The sequence below is a fragment of the Macadamia integrifolia genome, chromosome 2, assembly GCF_013358625.1.
Source record: "Macadamia integrifolia cultivar HAES 741 chromosome 2, SCU_Mint_v3, whole genome shotgun sequence".
Taxonomy (NCBI): Eukaryota; Viridiplantae; Streptophyta; class Magnoliopsida; order Proteales; family Proteaceae; genus Macadamia; species Macadamia integrifolia.
In genome coordinates this window covers 20,668,594-20,686,060 of record NC_056558.1, presented here as the reverse complement: position 1 = coordinate 20,686,060, position 17,467 = coordinate 20,668,594, and the positions used below count along the sequence as shown (strand labels likewise).

Genomic DNA, 17,467 nt, shown 5'->3' with positions numbered 1-17,467 from the left:
TCCCCACTCCTCCATTGTGGGTGAAGGAAACTTTATTCATATTTATTTCTTGTCATAATACATGTGCATGAAAACTTAAAAGATCAAGAATTGAAATATTTTAATGAGAAATTAATAATTGCATTAACATGAATAAACTAGAAAAATTATAAAAATTGATAACATCAATGTTAGAGAGAGAGAGATAGAGAGAGAGAGAGAGAGGGTCAGTTTGGTCATTTAAAAGTGGCCTTCGTCTTGGCCTAAGAGATGAGTTATCAGTTATAACGCGTTAAGCCAGCTGGGTAATGGGCAAGGTTTGTCCCGTCCTATGCAGTTGTACCAGAGCGTGTTCACACATAATTTCACCATTACAAAGCTTTCCTTAACTTTCTACTGCGCAGTTTACACTGAGTTGACGGTTCCTGTCATTTCATTCTTTGCAGTTTCCACTCCCACACTTCCACTTCCCCTTCCCCTTCCCCTCTCTCTGTCGGCACTTGCATAATCCAAATCAGTAAACTTAGAAAGTTGTTTGTCTATTGCTTACTCGGGTTGACGTATCTGACTCACCGGGTCAACTCATGATGAACTAGGTTGTTTTAATGACCAATTTGAGTTGCAACCTCATTCTGATATGTGAAATAGTAAGAGGAATCCTAGGTCAGTTAGTACATATCCAATGAAGTTGTGGGGTCTTCTATATGAGTAACCATGGGATCCCTAGCTAGAGTCTAGAGTCTAAGACACAAGGTAAGCCTTGCCTTGATTATCTATATTTTTTAAATCACATCGGGAAATATTTCCTTGGTGAGCAATGAACTTGATACGAGTCGTAAACTTAGACGTCTTAAGTTCGACTCCCATTAGACACACCTTGGGCCACTCATACGGGGTGTTTAACGCTCTTCATTGTTTTCAGTGAAAGTTGAATGGTTCTCATTCAACCTAGTTATAACTTGGTCCATGCGGTTGTAGGGTCAGTATGGACTATGGACCCGTGGGACTAGCCTGAATACTCGTTGTTAGCAAAAAAATTGAGGAATATTTCCTTCAAAATCACCTTTATATGAGAAGTACTTCTATTGGAGTCACCACATACATGTTAAATTTTATATTCGTGCATCTCTATTATATGATTTATTATGCAAGTTAAGGTTTTGTTTGGTATTTATTATTGAAATAGATTTTGGATTTAAAAAGTATTTTTAAAGTTTGATTCTTCTTAATTTTCTTGTTTCAGAATGTGTTATAGACTCAAGATCTATTACGAAAATGAATGCTAAACACAATTATAAGATTTCCATTTTTTATGCAGCTTTTTTACAGTTGAAAAGATCAATTGCCCAACTAGACTGGTAGGATGATGGTCTCTACTTGATTCACTATATAGAGAACCTTAAATGAATAGACAACTTTTGCATATAGAATCATGAATTGGTAAGTTTTTTATCATAATATTTTGACCAAGATTTGATGGGAGGAGAAGTAGATGACAATTGAAGAATGGAAATGAAAGAGGCAAGATGTACCATTATAATAGTTTTTAAGATAGTAGGTATAGTCACCATCTAAAACTTCCAATATTCTATGGTGATTCAAATATACAAAGAAGTCACAAGAAAAATAATGATTTGGAAACAATAGTATTGAGACCACTTATTGAGGTAAGAGAAAATTTTGCTTTAACTATTGCTATATAATTTTTCCTTATAAGTATAGACTATTTAATATAAATATTAGGCAAATTATTAATGTTGCAAAAGTCTTTTTAAAATATCACAAGGCATCTATTATGCCACTTGGACATGTGATATGTTTATTTTATTCATTGGATAGAGAGAACATGATCTAGTCTAGATTAACCATATGTTAAATTTCAATGTCTAATTCAATCAAATACCCAATTCCATGTATGTCCATACATATATACTAGTACTCATGACATTAATGTATACTTTCCCAACTTGGACTGGGAACATATGGCATAAATGAAAATAAACGTAAAAAGGGATAACTAAGATTTGTTTTAAGATTTTTGGAAAGATCACCTTCCATTGTTTCATTAATAACTACCCTAAATATTAACATAAACGAATTTTTACAAAAATACTTATCATTTTTGTAATTTGAATTAACAAACAAAAGTTTGATAATATATATACCAAGTCATAGAGATAATCCAAAAAGAAATCAAGCTTTGTATTAATAGATAACCTAATTGACTTGTGATTTTTGAAGTACAACATCTGGAAACATCTTTCTCTAGTCAAAATAAAGTTGCATATAAGTTAAACATACTTGCTGTAAATACTTGTCCTTTTCTCATTCTCTTATTACTTCGTATGTAACAATTAGAAAAATCAGTCTTGTCCTAAATTTAGTAACTATAGTTACCAACGGATTTATTTATTTAATTGAAAAATATTACTCATTTAGTTTGGAAATTCTTTTGATTCTTTTTATTTGGAGTATTGAATTAGCTATGATTTTATTATGTAGTTCAAATTATAGTGGTTTTCACTATCCGTTAAAAAAAAGTTTATATAGATAGGATGGATAAATTGTCTACAAATTTTTTTTTTAATAGTATGGAGTGGGTAAATACTCAACTAATTTATTTTCTATTTTGACAATAATGATCTTCCTCCTTACATAATGTTTACAGTTTGTTATTCATATTCATGTTTTTTTTTTCTAGATGTCTTAGGATAAGTGATTAATACTTTATAGCCTAAACTCATCAACAAGAATATTGCATGTAAATTTGAACTATTATAATTGTTACTTGTTAGTTAAATTATATTTTACTTCATAAATCATGTTTATATTGAGGTGAAACACTTTAACATGAATGCTTCTTTACATATCTAAAGAGACATAAGTTGTCATTAAAAATATCCAAAATCTAATTTACAAAAAATATGATATAATATTTAGGATTAATCTTAACGAATTTAAGTATTTGAAAAATAAATAAAAATGATATTTTTTATTATTGGTATATTAAAAAAAAAAATTCAAGTTGTGCTTTAGGTAGTATGAAATGATAGAAATATAAAATTATCTAAAGTAAAATTCAAGATAAATAACACTTGAATTCAGTGGGAAAAAGTTGGATTTTCTCTTTTCTTTACTATAATTTTCCTCTTTTTTTTTTTTAAAGATGCTCCTACTATGATTTTTTTTTTTTTTTGGTGATTCATTACTAGCCTTTAATTGGTTGTGCTCAATTTGAATGCACGTATCATTATAATGTGGTTGGACATGTTATTAAAAATCACAACTTTATCTGACGTCTTTTAATTTTCATTTGACAGGACCGTACACCTAGTCATCATTTTAATTGGTGTTCTTTCAATTCTCGACCGACCAACATTTATATCAGATAGGAACAACGATTCGAATTGAATTTGGTATCTTATATGATAATACAATTTTTTTTTTTCATTCTAAATTATAGACTGCATTTTTACTCAATTTAATTAGAAGTACTCAATTCATTACTTATGGTATATAACATGGCTAGAGAATTTTAATACTTAGATAGATTTGATTCAACTTCAAGTATTTCAATTCGTACGTACATTAATTATTACAATTTGAAGGAAAAGTCTTCAAGTTCAGAATACTAATTTTAAGTCTTATGTTCTAGTCTATGTCATAAACGATTTAATATATATATATATATATATATCTTATAAACATTTAATATATTCACTTCATTGACATGATGTCTATTGTCTATAGATAAAAATATACCATTTCAAAATGTCATTTCCTTTGTTTTTTCATTTTTTTTCCCTCAAAACCTTAGCTCTTCCCCTACCCCCTCCCTTTTTTTTTTTTTTTTTTCTGAATGATATATGAGCTTTGTCATTGGGACTATGTACTACATTTGAGCCACTAGGTGTTGAACTACTGTTTGTTTATCACTTTTTCAAGCAAGAGTACTTGTGAACTAAATTTTAAATTCACATTTGCATTTGTTTATGAATAGAGCTCGTCTTCTAAAAAATTCCAAATCTTTAAAGGGTTTTTGTTTTTTTTGGGCTGATGACGGGTATCCAAGCCTTCAGAGTACTTGTGAACTAAATTTTAAATTCACATTTGCATTTGTTTATGAATAGAGCTCCAATGTTCTAAAAAATTCCAAATCTTTAAAGGGGTATTTTTTTTTTTTTGGCTGATGACAGATATCCAAGCCTTCAGTTTGACTAGTCCCACAGGCCCATACTAACCCCACAACCACATGGATTGGATCATATCGGGGTTGAATGAGAACCATTCAACTTTCACTGAAAGTAACGTAGAGCACTAAACACCCCCGTGTGAGTGGCCCAAGGTATATCTAGTGGGAGTGAAACTTAAAACGTCCGAGTTTACGACTCATATCAAGTTTGTTGTTCACCAACTGCGCTATCCCCTTCGGTTCCAAATCTTCAAGGGTTAAGGTGGTGCTAGCTTTTGTTGAAAAAATGACGAAACATAAAACCCCAGATACCCTATCTTGAGAGCCAATCATCACATTAGTAGACGAGTGAGAGAAGAAAGAAACTGAGTAGGTCTTTGTCTTATGGATATCTTTGCCTTTTAAGTAAAGTTAGAAGTTTTTCAGAGGGCATTTCCTACAGAGTTTTGTTTGGATGTCTTTCAATAGCAGTCTAGACATCTGCCACATGATATATTTTATTGGATCATAACATTTGTTAACTCTATTTTGAATATCTCCTTTGACTCATGTGAACATTATTGTACGAATGGAGTAAAAAAAGATCTTCAATTGTGGGGTCCCCTAATAATCACATGTTGTAAGTTATGATATGGGTTAGCATGCTACTCAAAGTTCTTAGGCAAAAAACAAAGGAAAAAAAAGGCCTAGATTGGAGTGAGTATATATGATGATGTGCATACTCTAGCAGACTAACAGTATATCTTTATACATTTTCTCTCCTCCTTAATCATGTGAGCCCATTGTATATGAATCATGAAGCGCTCTTTTTCGGTTGCTCATTGGCTTGATGTGGGAGATGTCAATATATGTGGCCATGTGTTTATCCTAGGCTCTCGAATCTTTTATTTCTCGGGTGTTGGCGAACAATGCTCCTTGCGTTGCGGGAGATACCCGCCCGTAGCGTCCAGCCTGCTTCCCACCCGAAAGAACCGCTTACTAGCTAGCCGGACTAGTGGGAGGGGGGTCGATCATAGAAAACCATGCCTTTCGAACCGAACACAACCCCCGTCTTCCAAATTAAGAAAAATGGGTTCGTTTAGAAGAAAGATTGAGTGCAACCTGGAGAGCACATGTAACGCACACGCAGCGGATCTCTCTCTCTCTCTCTAGATATCCCTCCCCCGTTAATATATCTTCCGGCACCCAAAAAAATTCTTATGGATTTTGATGTCGGTCATATAGGGATTTCGACTTGGGCCCAAAAACCCCTTTTCCAGGCCTTGGCTGGGCCTGAGTCACTTGCATATATGATATATAATGTTGCAATAATAAAGCATACGGGCCCCAAGCCCATGGTCCAAAGCTGGCCTTCATTTAAGCATCTTCTGGACGGTCTTCTTGCACCAGGCTTGGGCTGGATTGATCCCGTATTGCTAAATTGACGTCCTGGGACTTTCTTCACTGACCTGAACTTGGGCTGGGGGGATTTAAGTGATCCGGTAAAGGTTAATCTTAAAAAAAAAAAAAAAAAGGCCAGCCCACTAGCACGCTCCAAAAACTGGAGCCAGATAGCCCAGTCTGGCCCACTAAAATTGCCAAACTTTAGTCAAATTTGTGCTGACATACACTAATTTTTTAACAGTCCTTCTATACATCACCATGCCTCATGAGTATAATGTTTCACTATTTGTCATTTGGCAGTACATGAGGTAGTCAATGTGATAAAGAACCCCACGTACATCTCAATGGCCGAAATTTAGTCCAAAGTAAGAAAGGAAAGTTGCTAAAAGTGAAACTACAAAAATGTCATCAAATAGAGATGAATATAAAATACATCTTTTGTAATCAACTGTATCAAATCTCAAAACTCAATGATTCTAGGGTTTCTTGGCATGGACAACTATATCAGATTTGATCACGGCCAATTTCAATCCGATTTGGTTGATTCCTTGATGCTATTCTCAATTTTTAAAACTATAATAAAATATTTGTTTCTTCTTCATAGTCATGAGGAAGCCTCGGCCTATTATTGTGTACTTTCAATTCCTTAAATTCATGCCTGCTAGAAATGCGAATTATAGTATTCATTCTTATGGGAATGGAAACCAGAAACAAGAGATCCTTTTTCTCGAAATATGGACGAATGGAAGTTTAACTCCTAAAGAAGCACTTTACGAAACCTCTCAGAATTTGATTATAATGAAAGTGTTTCTTCCAACCCTACGGCTGCGTTTGGTTGCAAGGGAGATGGGAAGGGAAGGGAAGTGAAAGGAAGTGAAGTGGTTTTTTTTTTTTTTCCCTTTTGAGTCGTTTGGTTGCAACAGAAGTGAAGTGAAATTAATTACCATAGTTTGATCTGATATAATAATTTTTAAGATCTTGTAATCCAACACACTTTGCTAATTTGTAACCAAACACACATCTTCATTGCTCTAACCCACTTATTAAGGTTTTTTTTTTTTTCTTAATAATTTATTTTAAAATTATTAAATAAATAAATTTACAAAGTGTGAAATGAAACTGGTTTATTTATGTTGCCGACCAAATAATGGAGATTCCTAAAGCCCAAATATTAGAGAGCAGTCTTTAGCAATCAATGGCAACCTAGTGGTCGTAGGTTTGAGTTGGGAAATAACCTCTACAAAGCGGAGGTAAGGCTGCATACATCATGACCCTCCTCAAACAAGGTCTCTAGCTATTTTCTAAGCCGTTGATAACCTAACCGTTACCTAATAGGTTCAGCAACTTTACCATAAGGATACTGGATAGAAAAAGAAAGTCCAATGTTGATGCCCCAAAAAATCAAAAGGATTGCCATAGAACTATCCACCAAAATTGGAAAAATGATTACATGGGGAAGTACTTCTTTGTCCACTTCATCCATATAACCTTCAAATTAATGGTTCAAAACTACACCTCCAATAGCTTCCAACATAGCTACTCAACTAAATCACCCACATTCCTTTCACTAGAGTTCATTTTTAGTAACTAGAAAAGGTTCCAGTAGTGCTTATCCCTGAAAACATATCTTAAAACAAGGCTTCAACTATCTTCATGATGCAATCGCCAATTTTTTTGGGTACTGATCTGAACAAAAAAAAGGTCATTAATCTTCAAATCACCATAAGATTAAATACATAAGTTCCTAGAGCTCTATATAGACAATCCTACTAAGAGCTTCAGGGTATCATTTTCAACAGACCAACTCTCCAACCAGTTAAAACAGTAAAACCCTTGGTTCAGATCTATCATACACTACCTCCCTATTGCAACTACTCAACAAGAACCCACAAATGAAATAGAAATTGTAGTGTTTCTTGACATCTATTGAACAGTAGAGTCATAAAATGAAGAGTACAAGCAATTGTAAACATAATATTACTACCTCAAAGTTGTATTTGAGTCCAACAAAACCAAACACAAAAAATCAATGCTAGCCTACACTTCAGATCTGTAACAGGTTCGCATAATATACAAAGAATAGTAATGAATATTGGTTGGTCTCATTGTCTTGAAGACCAATATATGATTATTTAATAATGGAAGCTACAATCCTATCTTTGTCTCTAATTGGGAATACTTCCTGTAGCACATATTCTGTGATCATTTCCTGCACATCAAACAAGAAAAATCTATTACAAATTTGCTAAACCTATGTCATGAATATTGTGAATATAAATAGTGTAGAATCTTGTGGAAGTCTATCTAGGATCTAAATAAAGAGAGTATCCAGGATAATCATATTTCAGAAATTCAGTGAATCACATTTCGGAACTAATTCTCAGGTATATGAATTAGAAAGCCAGCCAAATTGGTTGTGCTTATAAGCAAGGCTAAAGTGACTTGAATTGATTCAGCCATAGCTTGCTTATAAGCAAAGCTGAAGTGTGTGTGTAAGTAGAAGTCATGAATCTCAAAGTCAACTTGCATGGGTGAAGCAAAAAAATCAGATATTATTAAATGACATTGTAAAAGTTTGCTAAAGACTGTCTATGACGATAATGAAATGCTATTTTGTCTGTGGGGGAATGGTTGTCATGGTCTGTCATTTTTTTTTTTTTTTTTTTGGGTAGTAGTTTATTTCTTGTTGGAGATTACAAGAGTTAAATTAGGAGTTGTTTTCTGGCTTTTGGGTTTATTTAACTACATTGAATTCTTGAATAAATGTAATAGTTCCTAAGTTGATTAAGAGCTTGAATTACCTTTTGGGCTTCTTTCAATCGGGAACCTATGTCGCACTTGTGGAATAGACCAGACACAGTAGATCCTCCAAATATCCCTGTTATTGCAGCTCGATTTAAGATATTTAGTTATGACAAAGATTGATGGGTTTCCAGAGAAGAGGAAACTATTGTTCGTGTTTACTCAATTTAGAACTCTAAAACAGTAGTTTAGAAAAATTCCTAAACCTTTGATGAAAGTTCAGTATCAGATTAATGTGATACTTTGATCCCGTCTAATTCAAGTGATGGCTATTCCTTGAACAACTGAGCTATACCTACATGGATTCTATTTTTTTCTAATGATTGTACAATTGCCATCTTCACATCTATTGGGAAATTATGAAGGGCTTGCTCTTGTTCAGAGTTTATTTGTTTGTTCTTGTCATATACATTTTGTAGCTATTTTATAATCTTATGGCCTTGTTGAATTTATATCCTTCACAATTCAACATTGTCAATTTATTTTCTTTGCAGGGAGGGAAAATTGGTAGGAGAGGGGTTTGAAACTACAAATCAGAGAGACCAACCATTAGTTTTCTGTTTTTGTTTCCATCATTGGATTGATCTTTCAGTTGACTCATTCAGACTTGTGATTTCGTAGACATATGTAATTGATTAGAATGTAATATCAGGAGTTACAATGAACCAAGGATTGAGTTGAGATCTTGTAGAGATAGGTAATTGATCGGAACATTGGATACAGGTAATGATATGAAGACCTGAACAGTTTCGACCATGGTCACAATTTCATTGACTACTTAGCTTTTTATTCTGTGCTTGTTAACTTGTCATTCCTGTTAATGTCTTGTCAAGTTGTGGATTGTGGACTTTTTTTGGATGAATAAAAGAATTCATTACTAAGAGGAAAACAAAAACAAATACAAAGGAGGGAGGAGCCGAAAAGGGGCAAACCTCCATGGGGGAGGGAGACAAAACAGGGAGAAACCCTGTTAGTGGATATGTATATATACATATGACAGATTCAGTGCTTCAAGTTATGCTCTCTTCTTTTACTTCTTCGATTCTTCTGGTTTCAGATTCAAATCTTGCAGATATATATTGAGTCCCTTCTTCAACAATTTAAAATGTCACATTATTACAAAATTGATCTTTCTGGGTGTGGCATGCATGTGTGTTCTCTGGATTTGACTCAAACTCCTGAAGCTTCAATGAAATTGAATGTAATGCTATTCTATTCAATTCATAGTAGTCTACATAATTGGTCGGGTCTCACTGGAAGTTCAATCTAAAGTTTTTGCTCGGTTAGAATTGATTTGCTCAAGTTATTGAATTCCTCTATACTAGTCCTACCTAGATTTCAGAATCAGATACTAATCTCCTAGCCTGTGTAGGAAAGCAAGAGGTGAAGAAATAAAAAATACAGAGGAAAAAAAAAAAAAAAACACCAATAGAAATTGAGAAAAAAATAAAAAAGAAAAAGATCTAGCATTTTTTCACTCATCCTACTCCGTTCATTCTATTTAAATTCAAATCATCAAAATGCCAACGATCTAGTACCTGATAAGGGTAGATTTTCTGAAATTTCGATCAAATCAAAGCTTCCGAGCTTCTGGGGTAGAGAACCAGCACTGGCTCAAAGCTTCCAAGCTTCTCATAGAGAGAGAACCAGCTTGTTCAAAGAGATTAGAGCTTTCGAGATTCTCAAAGCTTCCAAGCTTCATTGAGTGAGAGAGATCAAAGCTTTCGAGGTTCTCCAGTGTCTGCAAAGGTTTTGATATTTCAATTGAGAGAAAGTAGTGCCCGCGAAGTCGAGAATCCCTGGGTTTTGATTTTACGGGCGTTTTTGGTCGGAAAATAAAAGTTGCAGTGTTAGGTTACAAGTAAAATTTATTTCCCATGTCAATATATGTTCCCTGGCAAGCAAACACCTAGAAGTAGTTCCCCAGGGAAAGAAATTTCACTTTACATAAAAAAAAATTTTGCATTTCCCTTACAACCAAACAAAGCCTATTGGAAGCGCTTCTGTACTTCTATGGTGTTGGGGACGTAGTTTGAGCCAGATCAGCCCAAGGCCCACCAGATTATCAGCCCAGGCCCAACATTTGAGGCTAGTTTGTGCTGTCCTCTACCTAGCCCAATGGACTAGTCAAAATTTTTTTGGGGCGTGGTTCACGTTGGGAAAGGGGGAGGGGTAAGAAAACCCATCTTTTGCTCATTACACATACAGAGCCCGTGTTGTACGCATATACTTCAATGGGCCAGCCTGAGCCTAGCCCAAGACTCACAATGTTGCACCTGGCCCGAGGTTTGCCTTGGCTCAAAAGCTAGAATGCTGGGATAGGCCTTACATTTCCCAGGCTGAGCCCATCCTGGGTGTGGGTACGAAGTTGTATAGTTGTGACTCAGCTTCATAAGAAATTAAAAGAATTTCATTTCTTATAAATATAAAGAGAAAATTTTCCCCCCACCGAGTTGGATGGTTCCTGGTTCATCGTTCACCATATTATCATAGGGTTCACAAAATTTTATAGAATTTTAGTATGTTTCTCAAAATACCTTTTTGATACCCTCTCGCGTGCATCAAAAGCCCCATGGTCAAGGTATTTTCCTTCACCTTGGCTTAAGGAAAACTCCATCATAAAGAGAATCTAGTGACATTTTTGTAGCTTAGTCACATTGAAACCCTTCTATATTTGGTTGGGGACAAATTTTCGACCAATTAAATGGCTATGGGTCCTTTGCTTATGTATTCAACCATGTGGCAACATAGTGAAATTATGATTTGGCGATGATATTAATTTTTTTTTTTTTTGCTAACTAGAAACTCCTTGAACCTACCCGGTTTTATGATTCAGGCCCAAGGTGAAACCCGGTTACATACAGCCACAACTAACCTGTGTAATAGATTAGTCATGAGGAGACTAGAGACGTCTATTAACAAACAATGCCTTTGAACCTGTGGAGCTACACCCGGGGTGTAACAATGATATTATTGTTTTCTCTCTTCTTCTTCTTCTTCTTCTTCTTCTTCAATTCTTCTTCTTTTTGGGTGTGTGCGTGGTAAAATCTCTCTCTCTCTCTCTCTCTCTCTCTCTCATGTGTGTGAACTAGGGGTGAAATAGGTTTGAGTTGGACTGGGCTTCTTAAAACCCTAACCCAACTCTAGGTCCTCAAAATTAAACCTAGGCCCAACCCAATACTATCGGGTTTATGTTCAGGCCCAACCAATCAAGTTCATACCAACCCAACTGGCCCTATTTGACCTTGTCAGTGCCGGGTTGGGTCAGGCTGGGATGGGTTGGGTTGACCTTGACTTCTACAATATTTGGATTAACCTTGCTTGACCTATTTTTGCCATTTATATTTTATATATTAAAAAATTATAGAAAAATGAAATAGCAATTTGAGCCCTAAATTCTAATATAAATCAGGGTTATATTTTAGGTTGGGTTGGGTCGGGTTGGGCCGGATTGAGGCCTCAACCCAAGCCTGATTCAACCCTAACCCAGGGTTGTGGTTTTTAAAACCTAACCCGCCCTCAGGGTCAAAAGACTTGGCCCAAGCCCTATTTGGGCTCAAGACAAGCCAAGGCGGGTGGGCCAAACTTTCACCTCTTGTGTGAACTTCCGTGAAAAATTTATGAAAGTTGCATATATATACCGATATCACAGAAGAAATAGTATACCAACCACTCTTAAGAATCATTGAACAGATTAAGTTTATTCTTACGTTGAGACTTGACATGCAAGCGGATGTGTCAAGAACCCATGGTCTAAAGGTGCAACCAGGGAATTAGCCGATCGTCTCACTCACTCCATCTTACAAAGTGGAAATTAATGTCTTTGGTTTGTCATCAAAAGGGCTATAAGTCATTGGGTCTCTTAACAGTATTTTAGCCAACATATATAGATCATGGATGAACATTATAATTGGAAAACACATTTTTCATATCCATTATAGTGTTAGGAGAAGGAAAATGGTTGAGGGGACCAACCTCCAAGAGAAATATAAGGCATGAATCAGACATGTTCCCTTGTAAAAGCTAAAATTATTGAGGGAGGAAACAGAACATGGAAAGCATTTCCCTATGAGGTCTAGAAAGTAGAATTACCTCCCCTACTCCTTTTTGGTTTTCAGGTTTAACTAAATTTTATCAAGGAAAAACCAAGCTTTAATTATGTTAATAGAAGCTTCATTATGTTGCAAATACATGGATTACATCACAAATAGCAGATTTAAAATAGAAATTAAAGACCTTTTTTTTTAACTAAAGCATTCCCACCACACCACTTACATAAAAGCTTCTTTTTAATTCATTAACATAAGAGTGAGGAGGCTAGCCTCCACAGGATCTTAATTATAGAAGGAATTAGACCTAACTTCCTTTTGGATCCTAGGAACCAAGTATAAGACCATTAAAAGTCCACCTTGAACAATCAATTATTAAAGAAAAGAAAGAGGAGATAACAAGGAAAGTCTAAAGGTTATAAACATAGAGGTTTCAATATAAGTGGGTCTAAACCCAACACACATTGTCTCTCTACCTTTATTTTTCTTCTCTTTGTAATACTTTTCTTTTTACAATAGTCAAGTAGGAGATGAAAAAGAAGAAGAAATAATCATTAGGAAGATAACATTGTTATTTAAGGTATAATATTGTCATTATAATATTGTTATTTAAGGTATAATATTGTCATTATAATATTGTTATTTAAGGTATAATATTGTCATCAACCACATGCTTTGAAGAGCTATGGTGCTCTAATTCTTCCACATAAGAATCATGCGGTGGCGTGGGTGATAGAGATGGGTTATAAGAATACCATCTTGAGCAAAAGAGATAATTAAAGAAGTTAATGATGCTAAGGGCAGCTAGCAACCAGTAGAAAAGGTCTAGTCTATCTTTGTTGAGGTCATTGTCACTGAGCCACCCTCCACCAGATGAATTTGAGGTGATCTTGTTCACTAAAGAGACAAGGAGAGAGCTCAAGTAGAACCCAAATGAGTATGAACAGTAAGTCATGGCTGTTAGAAATGCTTGCATCCCTGATAAGGACTGTGTGTAGAAAAACTCAATGAGACCAACTGCAGTGAACATCTCTGATAGTCCAAAGATAAGAAACTGTGGTGCAATCCAGAAGATGGACAGAATCTCTTTTGAATCTACAGCTGAGTTCCTCCTCTTGTTCTCTACTAGGGCAGCTGAGACCATGGAGAATGTAACAACAAAGAGGCCGACGCCTATCCGGTTCAGCGGCGAGATTCCGGAATCCTTTCCTGTGAACTTTCTTGCAAGTGGAACAAAGACACCTTCATAGAGAGGAACTACAAATATGAGAATGATGTAGGGGATAGATTGAAGTGAAGCTGGTGGGATTTTGAAGCTTTTTGTGAGCTGGGTGTCCATTGCACTTCCTTGTTGAACTGAAAATGTCTGGAGTTGAGCCAAAATGGTGTTGAATATGATGGTGCAGGCAAAGATTGGAATCACTGAGAGGATTATTTTCACTTGCTCAACTTGGGCTACAGTGCATAATCTCCAGGAGCTTTCCTTGGTTTGAGGCCCATCTTGGATTTTAATGCATGCTTTGTCCAAGAATCTGAAATTACATTGAATATATTAGAGAGAGAGAGAGAGAGAGAGAGAGAGAGAGAGACAGAGACAGAGACAGAGACAGAGAGTTAAAATGTTGGGACCTGAATTTTTCGGTGTGTCTCACTTTATTACTTTGGCTTCCATGAAGCATCTGATTAGAATTAGATGGGCAAACTTGTTTTCTTTTTGAGAATGCAGCAACAAGAACCTGCAGAACCATGAATATAATTAGGATGTAACATGTTCTATATTCCCTTTTCAATTTAACACAAGAGATGAATTTTATATGATACCAAGCTGTAATATTCAGATGAATTATACCCATGTAATTAATAATGAAATTGAAAAATAAAAATTTTAATGTACATGAATGTCAAAATCAACTTGATGATCATATTGAAATTGAAAAGTAAATAAATAAAGGAAATAATTTAAATCCATGATGCATATTAGCATACTTACAAAATAAATAAATAAATAAAAAAGAGAAAAGTTCACCATCACACGTATAATAGAAAACAACCTAATAATTGTCATGAAAAACCACTAAAAACATTTTAAAGGCATAAAAAACAACCCAGTGGGTGAGCCTATGGCACAACTGTTAAGTTATAATGTTGCAACATGTTACTTTTTTTTCTTAGAAAAACGAATTGTAATCAGCACAAGCACAACTAAGGTTGAGAAAAAGGAATCCCATTAATCTAATATATTTAAAGCTTATTTCTTCATAATGAAAGATTTTTTTTTTTTAATCTTAAAGAGCTCCATCAAAACTTGTTCAACAAAAATGGAAACCCCAAAAAGATAGACCACTTTGTTAGAGAAATGATATAGGGAGAAAGCCACAGAATGACCACTAAAATGAAGGGATAGATGTAGCAGTACTTGAGCAATTGGAGTCAATATACTTCCACGAGGGGGCTTGTTCCTGTAGACTAGGGTTCCAGATATCAAGCTCATCAAGCCTAAAGCCATGGCAGCCGCAGAGAGTCCAAATCCAACATCCATTCCCGATCGCGTCTGGACCCATACAAGAACAGTGAGGGCAATGAGCTCTCCGACGCAGAATGCGAAGTAGGCGGCATTAAAGTATGTAGAAAGCTTCTTGGATTGCTTTGGATCCTCCTTCCTGAACTGATCAGCTCCATGAGAGATTATGTTGGGTTTTACAGAGCCACTTCCCAATGCTACCAAGTAGAGTGCTACAAAGAAAATTATGGCCTTGAAGCCTTTGGCTGGTTCACAAAGCTCAGACTCCATGTTGCACTGGGGTGGCCTTAATTGAGGGAGATGGGCTTGAACTGATAGTAAGATGAAACCCTGTTGAAGTCGCCATAAACACATTCTACATTAGAACTGCTTAATATTTATTCTTTCTCTTGTTGGTTTCTCTCTCTTTGTATGTTTGGGATGATTTGTTCTTTCTCTACAGTAGGAATGATCAAATGGAAGATGCCAAAAGCAGATAAAGAGACTTACAGAGAGTTCCACAAAGCCAAAGATCACCATGGTCCAGAAGCTCCCAAGATAAGAATCTGAGAGGAACCCACCAAGGAGAGACAAAAGGAAGATAGTTCCCACGAAGTTTGTTACTATATTTGCAGATTTTGACAAAGAGAAGTGCATCTCATTAAAGACATAAGTTATGAGATTGTTTCCAACAGCAGCAATTGCCATTATCTCGAATGCTTGGAGACCTGAAAGAACCCACCAGAGTATCAAACAACCATCAATAAATTAAGGGAGCAGTTTTAGTGAAGTCCTCTTCTCTTTGGGTTCGCAAATACTTTCTTAGGTTTTAGTATTTTTCAAAATACCTCTTTTGATTAGAGTGAGATTTCATTTCAACGTTCGTGATTGTAGACTTTGGGTTTGCAGTAAAAATTTTGGGAAAAAAATGTTGGGTGGACGCATAAATCTGCCAAGATGGCAAATTTTGTGGGACTGAAATTTCATGGACAAGAAGGTAGACCCAAGGTCTCCCACTCACACGTCAAGTTTAAGCTCGATCGGAACAAGTTAACCACGTGACAATAAAGCATAAACAAAATCTAGGACTATCAAGAATTGCATAGGACTAAATGGAGTGCATATAGATAGAAGACTAAATAACTGAATTTGAGGCTGAACTTAATTTCACAAATAGTCTTATGATACCATTTCCGAGATATCAACAGTTTAGAATATTACATCACTGTTCCATGTGTTAAAACAAGTGCTCCAGCCACCAATTTTGTCCATGAGAACCAAAAAAAATTTCATCATAAATTAAGGAATAAAAGATATTAATATTTAAAAATAAAAAAGGAGAACCCACTAAAATCTGTACTCATTGAACTGAAATTTTAAAAGCCCAGACCCAATTGCTCCATCATCAAATTCATAAGCATACTACCCCTTCAAAGTAAACACTGAGAAACCTAAAGAGAAAACAAGACAAAATTTTATCATCACCAACCAATAAATAAAGGAGAAAGTTTTCCTTCACCATATGATGCTTAGAAGCCATAAATATCTAATCTCGCATCGAAAAATGATTGAAATTACCCCCTACCACTATCAATACTATTCAAACAGTAAAAAAAATCTGTGACTGAAGGAAAACTCGGTCCACAAATTAAATGTAAAGGAACTGTCAACCATGTCATCTGATCACCATAACATTATGTTTCCCTTAGCCCACAGGAAAGATTAAAAGGAAGAGACAGAAGCATAAGTGATCATACAGCCAAAGGATTATACCTTTGGCATTGCCTAAAACCCACCAATTAATATTATAATGTAAAGGCTGTAACCTAAAGAAACACCACCACCCCCACACACACACAACAATTTATCATTCTTTTTCTCCATTTCTTCTAGTGGGTAAGCTGAGATTGTCATGTCAAATATCAAAAGCCAGAGAGAGAAAAATGTTTGTAACTAGCTATGCATGAACTATGTTTGCAGACACATGAGAGAGAGAGAGAGAGAGAGAGAGAGAGAGAGAGAAAGAGACCAAGAACAAGGGCAGCAGCTGTCATTCCACCATGCTTGTCAGTTTTGCAGGGTCTTCCTTTCCAATCCATAGCAGCATCCTCTACAAACATGGATTCACCTTTGATATTCTGTCTTGTCTCAGTATCCATTTCTCTCTCTTTTCTCCTCTGTGATCTTTCTTCTTTGCTTTCAAACCTCCACTTTCTCAGACAAAAACGTCTGTCCACTTACCTAATTCGACAAGAAAAATCTCACTAAAATCCCAAACCCCAACCAGACTACCAGAGAGGTTAAGGGAAGAGGGTTCTTTGGGCTTTGGTGAGTTTTAAAACTACTGGGTGCCCCGTATTTATAACCACAACAAGCACTCAGTACCTCGGGGCCGATTATTTGCCGATTAAAATAAACTTCCTCCATTATATCCTCGCCAAAACATCGGCCTCTCTTTTTGGTCTCAAATTCCATTGACCCATGACTCATAAATGGATATATATAGATTATATATATATATATATATATTTTGGGTAGAATACATAGATTATATTGGAAGCA

At 35.5% G+C, this 17,467-nt stretch overlaps 1 protein-coding gene across 1 annotated transcript; it reads right to left on the bottom strand.

The window, feature by feature from the left end:
- Positions 1-12,746: 12,746 nt before the first annotated feature.
- On the bottom strand, positions 12,747-17,219 carry LOC122060145 (protein NRT1/ PTR FAMILY 4.4-like). Its single transcript, XM_042623330.1, has 5 exons — positions 16,935-17,219; positions 15,416-15,633; positions 14,822-15,256; positions 14,035-14,141; positions 12,747-13,937 (listed from the first exon to the last, which is right to left on the bottom strand). Exons 1-5 carry the CDS (start codon positions 17,062-17,064, stop codon positions 13,049-13,051), a joined length of 1,779 nt encoding a protein of 592 aa, XP_042479264.1. The 5' UTR covers positions 17,065-17,219; the 3' UTR covers positions 12,747-13,048.
- Between the last annotated feature and the right edge of the window lie 248 nt (positions 17,220-17,467).

Excerpts from the sequence above, each read along its gene's own strand:
- LOC122060145 (XM_042623330.1), bottom strand. The coding sequence starts at position 17,064 with ATGGATACTGAGACAAGACAGAATATCAAAGGTGAATCCATGTTTGTA. Across the intron at positions 15,257-15,415 it reads TTGGCTTTGTGGAACTCTCT|GGTTTCATCTTACTATCAGT; the intron begins GTAAGTCTCTTT and ends CGACTTCAACAG. Across the intron at positions 14,142-14,821 it reads TATTGACTCCAATTGCTCAA|GTTCTTGTTGCTGCATTCTC; the intron begins GTACTGCTACAT and ends ATGGTTCTGCAG.